The sequence below is a fragment of the Zerene cesonia genome, chromosome 11 (genome assembly GCF_012273895.1).
Source record: "Zerene cesonia ecotype Mississippi chromosome 11, Zerene_cesonia_1.1, whole genome shotgun sequence".
In the NCBI taxonomy this organism is placed as follows: Eukaryota; Metazoa; Arthropoda; class Insecta; order Lepidoptera; family Pieridae; genus Zerene; species Zerene cesonia.
The window spans coordinates 1,083,480-1,089,077 of NC_052112.1; the positions used below are offsets into that span (position 1 = coordinate 1,083,480).

The 5,598-nt window shown below is 38.1% G+C and overlaps 2 protein-coding genes across 4 annotated transcripts in view; both read left to right on the forward strand.

Moving 5' to 3' along the window:
- The window catches only part of LOC119830208 (histone-lysine N-methyltransferase EHMT1), a 12,113-nt gene extending 9,839 nt beyond the window's left edge, over positions 1–2,274 (forward strand). For 2 of the 3 annotated variants that reach the window (XM_038353123.1, XM_038353125.1), the window contains 4 exons: positions 345–503; positions 703–936; positions 1,300–1,484; positions 2,081–2,273. In XM_038353123.1, the coding sequence (XP_038209051.1) occupies positions 345–503; positions 703–936; positions 1,300–1,484; positions 2,081–2,192 (690 nt within the window). In that variant the 3' untranslated portion in view covers positions 2,193–2,273. Of the gene's footprint in view, positions 1–344; positions 504–702; positions 937–1,299; positions 1,485–2,080 lie in introns of all 3 variants that reach the window. The other variant, XM_038353124.1, reaches the window with a different exon arrangement.
- Positions 2,275–3,183: 909 nt separating this feature from the next.
- LOC119830407 (dual specificity protein kinase TTK) overlaps positions 3,184–5,598 on the forward strand; it is a 5,481-nt gene continuing 3,066 nt past the window's right edge. Inside the window, exons 1-3 of the mRNA XM_038353422.1 lie at positions 3,184–4,279; positions 4,507–4,652; positions 5,252–5,412. Of these exons, the coding sequence (XP_038209350.1) occupies positions 3,356–4,279; positions 4,507–4,652; positions 5,252–5,412 (1,231 nt within the window). The 5' untranslated portion in view covers positions 3,184–3,355. The remainder of the gene's footprint in view (positions 4,280–4,506; positions 4,653–5,251; positions 5,413–5,598) is intronic.

The following is a 5,598-nucleotide window of genomic DNA, read 5'->3' on the forward strand; positions in this document are numbered from 1 at the left end:
GCCGAATACCGAATAGCTTAAAAGTGGCCGAATAGGCCGAATACCGAATAGTTGCCGAATATTCGTGGCATCTCTAATTTTAATTACTTTAAACAATGATTAATAATTTTGTCCAAAATTTCTGTTTGTGGTCAAAAAAATCTAAATTACTGAAAATTTAATATTAGTATGTTTATTACAGGCCATTTAGTAGGCAAGTACATCGACTGACAGAGGCCTGCTGATGACTGAAATTACTATGAAATAAACAAAAAAATAAAATTCCCAATAATAACTGTCGAAGAATTCCTCTACATAGATTGTAGACTTACATATAACATCTTAATCCCTGTATACGCGCGCAGGGGTGTACGTGCGCGGAGGCGAGCTGCGGCGCCGGGTGCGCGTGCGGCGTGCTCAGCGTGCGCGCGTGGTACAGCCCCGCCGGCGCGCTGCTGCCCGCCTTCCCGCACCACGACGCGCCCATGCTGTTCGAGTGCGCGCACACGTGCGCCTGCGACCAGGTCTCTTTAAACACAATAAAAATATAGCATTAAAAAAAAATTAAATTTGCTTATTTCCGTTTTTCGGTACGTTCGTCGTCACAAGTATGAATAAGATTTTTAACAGTCGACCTATGTTTTTTAAGTGAATTGAAAAAAAATTTTTTTTTTTTTTTGCTATTGATTTATGTCCAATATTACAAAATAAAAAACTCCCCAGAAGCGCTGCACGAACCGCGTGGTGGGGCGGGTGGAGCGCAGCGGGTCGCTGGGCGCGCGCGTGCAGGTGTTCCGCACGGCCACGCGCGGGTGGGGGCTGCGCGCGCGCCACCGCGTGCCGCGCGGCGCGCTCGTGGCGCTGTACTGCGGCGAGCTGCTGCCGGCGCACACGGCGGACGCGCGCGCCATGGACCACTACATGTTCGCGCTCGACGTCAAGCCGGATCTGCTCGAGGTAAGCGATTAAAACGGTTTCGATGGTGTATGAAGGGAGGTACTCAATTTAACTGTATTTTTTTTTGCTTGTTACTCGATAGCTCCGTGGATTTTCAATCGATTGACGCGATTATTTTTGTCTTTCATCGAGAAATTTAGTCATTTGGTTTCGCTTTAGAATTTAGATTTGTACCTTCCCCACAGGGACGGTTCGGTTCATCTACGGTTTGGCAAAAAGAAGCGGCTTCGAATCCCGCCTCCTAATGATTGTTTTCTATTATTTCAAAAATGTCACATTTTGAAAGCTTAAATTTTTTATGCTATAAAAGTAATAATTAAATTTGATAATCACCCATTAACACGCGTGTCCCCCGCGGCGCAGCAATGCAGCGACAAGACGCAGCTATGCGTGGACGCGGCGCGGTACGGCAGCGCGGCGCGGTTCGTGAACCACAGCTGCCGGCCGAACACGGCGCCCGTGCGCGTGTTCACCGCCACGCGCGACCTGCGTCTGCCCGCCGTCGCGCTCTTCGCGCTGCGCGACCTGGCGCCCCTGCAGGAGATCACGTCAGTGCATACCACAGATTATTAAAAAAAAACATAGAGCATAGACTAGACACACGCCACACAGACCATTATCGAACGAAATTCTATATATAAAATTCCCGTGTGACAATTTTAGTTACCAAAAACCTCGGACTCGACTGGACCGATTCTTATGAAATTTTGTGTGCATATTGGGAGTGTCTGAGAATCGGCCAACATCTATTTTTCATACCCCTAAATGACAAGGGTAAGGCAGAACAACGTTTGCCGGGTCAGCTAGTATTTACATAATTTTCCAATATTCTAATTTATGATATAGGTAATTTAAGACATTATTATAAAATAATGATCCCCTATTGTTATCATTACAGCGGTAATAATAAGCAAACGACCATAGAGTATTAATCACAGACCTTAGAGAATAGACACGGCTAAAAAAAATATGGATTATATCGAGTATTCGGTTAATTTTTAGGTGTAAGATTTCGAGAAGTCGCAAAAACATAACAATTGCCTCAGTTCACTAATGACCGTGGTCTCGACTCTATCATCTGTGTACATACAGGCGTGCAATAAAATCTTATAGGTATGTATGTAATTTTCTTTTATTGTTACAGGTTCGACTATGGTGATAAATTCTGGGCAGTGAAATCGAAGTGGATGAAGTGTGAGTGTGGAATGCCGGAATGCAGATATCCTACAATTAACACCGAAGAATCGGAATCATAAAGAATTGGATCTAGCATTTATATTCAATATTTGTATATTGTATATAAATAATAACAAAGCTTTAATAATTTTAATCAATTTATTATACATATTTTACTTAACATGTGTTTGTTTTAATTTTCCTTTTTTATGTAAATAAATAATAAATAGTTCTTTGTTTGGCTTCACAAATCATTAAGCTACTGAGTAGTATTAACAGTGTGAAGGACTAGTGTCTGAATTATATTAAATTGAGTGAGTAATATTAAAACTCAAAAACCATGACCTTTATCTAGACGGATTAAGGTCATGGTTTTTGAATGTCATTATATTATGCGATTCATCTAAGAACAGGATTGATTCTGCGCCATTTTGTAACGTAGATATTAATTCAAGTAATATAAAAATCATATTTATAAAATAGCATTTGTATTCAAATTTGAGAGTCAGGTAGAAAAAAAAATCTAAGTAAATTGTATTTTTAAATAACATTTGGCACGAAATCGATACATAAAGTTCCATTGTTAATGGTCGATATAACTCTTTAGCCTCTATCTTCTGACACGAGAACCATCCCATAAAATCGTTCCGTTGAGACGCGAAAGATAAACAAACATATTTTTGCATTTATTGTATTAGGAACAAAAAGGGATTTATATTATAATGCAACTATAGCATTTATTGAAGTTTATGTTGTAAATTTAGTTCCTTTTCCACATTTTACAACCTTGACATAAGTAATCATAAATAAAAAAAGTGCTGGTAAAATGAAGAACTTCGTTTTTTTATTTTGCGACTTATATATATTATAATATTAATAGCCTTGTTTATTTAACACATACATTTCATATTGCACTTGTACAATTATCTAAATATCCTATGTGTTTAAAATATTTCACAATATGTCAAAAATTAATAATTACGGCATTTTAATAATCTGCGAACAGAGTATTCTCTGTGAACACAAATTTACCATAGACGATAATTTAACCTCACATCTGTCAACTGTTATAATAAGAGTCTATTGTTTATGATCGTATGAATTCAAAACTTTCAACGGACTAGTGTGTTGTAAATTGTGATTACTGATTAATTTGACTTGATTATCATTAAGTTCAATCGTTTAATGTTTTCACTAAATAAAAAACAAGAAAAAGGTTAGGGATTAAAAAAAATTTTTCAATATGAGTGGAAATACGGAATCAACGTCAAACAGCATAAAATTTGCACCGATGCCTATGTCGGCCTTACTGGCTAATTTAATGCCACTGCAGAATCAAAATACAATAGATACACCGGACTCCAGTTACACTTCAGATGACAGTGATTCTTTTAGTGAAACTGTAGCAAATACAGCAGTTACAACGAACAATAATGTAATCAAACATTCAACTCCCCAATTGAAAATCTCCAAAGACGCCAATACATTTTCTTCAGAGAGAAAAATAATGAAAAAAGAAAATAGTAAAGAAAATGGTAACCAGAATTTTATATCTTACCGTCCAATCACAATAAAAGAGTCTCAAAGTGTTCAAAAACCAGCTAAATCGATATTTTTAACTTCCGAAAGAAAAAATCAAAACGTATTAAAGCAACAGAACACGAACGATGTGCCACAACAAAAACCAAGTCCAGCGCATAAAAAGACGCCAGAGATGGCTAAAGTACAATCGAGTGCACGGAAAACTAAAGTAGCAACACCTAAAATAAAGACTGGTATCAGAAGGTTTACGCCAGGATCGGCAAGAAATAGTCACAAAAAGACACCTCAGCCGCCTGTGCTACAGAACAGAGATAAAGTTAGATGTGAATTGTTTCGTCACAAGGCGAAGGAAGATCCTCCACCTCTGCACCCTGCGCCTGCGCCCGCGCCTGCACCTGCGCCTGCGCCTGCGCCTGCATCTGCATCAGCACCCGTCCCGGAGACTCCGATGAATAGGAAACAACTACCAGCCTCCTATGCAGCCACACCATCCTACCCGCAGGGAATTGCTGCTCACGCTGGCGCGGCAAACTGTAAAGTTCTGTTTAAAACTACAAGCATTAAGGACAAAAAATATATGTTTATAAAGAAATTAGGAACTGGAGGCTCCAGTGAAGTGTACAAGGTATATAATTATATGCTGCATACTATAATTTATAAAGAATCTGAAATTATGCTAGCACTTAATATTTTTTTTCAATTGGTATATTATTATTAGGTTAAAATTTAACCTTTTTTATCACATAAATGTGATTTTATGCCAAAATCACTAGACCAGATAATATGCTTGGTATCATCATTTGGTTGTTATCTTATACCTAGTTGTTAGCTTCATTTTTGTTTATTCCGCAGGTATTAGAAGTGGGTACATCCTGTGAATATGCAGTGAAATGTGTTGCACTTGGTACTGACCAAGAGCTGGCGCAGGGCTACATTAATGAAGTTCGGCTTTTGAGAGAGCTGCAGAACTCTGATAGAGTCATCAGATTGTTTGATTAGTGAGTTATGTTCTGAAATTTTATCTAAATAAATTAATATAACAGTGCGGCCTAAATAAAGTTTTTTCTAATATTGTATCAAAGAAATCTTAAATAATATTCAATTTCTGTTTGAAAAAGGACACAATTTTTCTAACATCATTGCACTTATAATCAAAACAATATAAAATAAGTGAAATTTGTATGTTAAGAATTTTAAAATTAAAATATATTGAAAAAAAGTAAAAATACCGTAACACAGACACAAGTCAAATCTATACATGTACAAACATGTTTAAATTTATGTTACTTGTCTGGACTCTACTGTATCTCTGCTGTAGTATGATGATACATCAAATGTTTTGAATGATGAAATATTTTATCGCATAAATAAACATACCATATTAAATAATTTGAAAATTTATCTTTATATTGACATGATAAATAGAGTAAACAAAAAAAAACATTTACGGAATTAAAAATTAAATTGTTTGTCTGAATGTTTGTTAGTCACATTTTGCTTACATATCTAAACAATACACTGGTGACTATACTTATTATTTTAATAAAACTGTTGTCTATGTCATCTGAATAACGAGTTACCATTGAACTTTCCACAGCGAGTACGACCGCGCGAACCAGTTCCTGCGCATGGTGCTGGAGGTGGGCGAGACGGACCTGTCGTCGTTCATGCGTGCACGCGGCGCCGGCCTGCCGCCCGCGCTCGTGCTGCACTACTGGGAGGAGATGCTGCTCGCCGTTAGCTATATACACGAGCACGGTGGGTGGTTCCGTATACAGGGTGTGTCTGACTAACACGAGGGAACAACATTCAGTATGAGATATTGTGAAGTGGCCAATGTGGTGGTTAATATATTATTATTATCGAAGTAGTACCTCGCCTTGCGGCGGTGTTGTTAAAAACTCCGGCTGAGTGACCAGACGGCCGGAGCCTAGGGCGACTGAG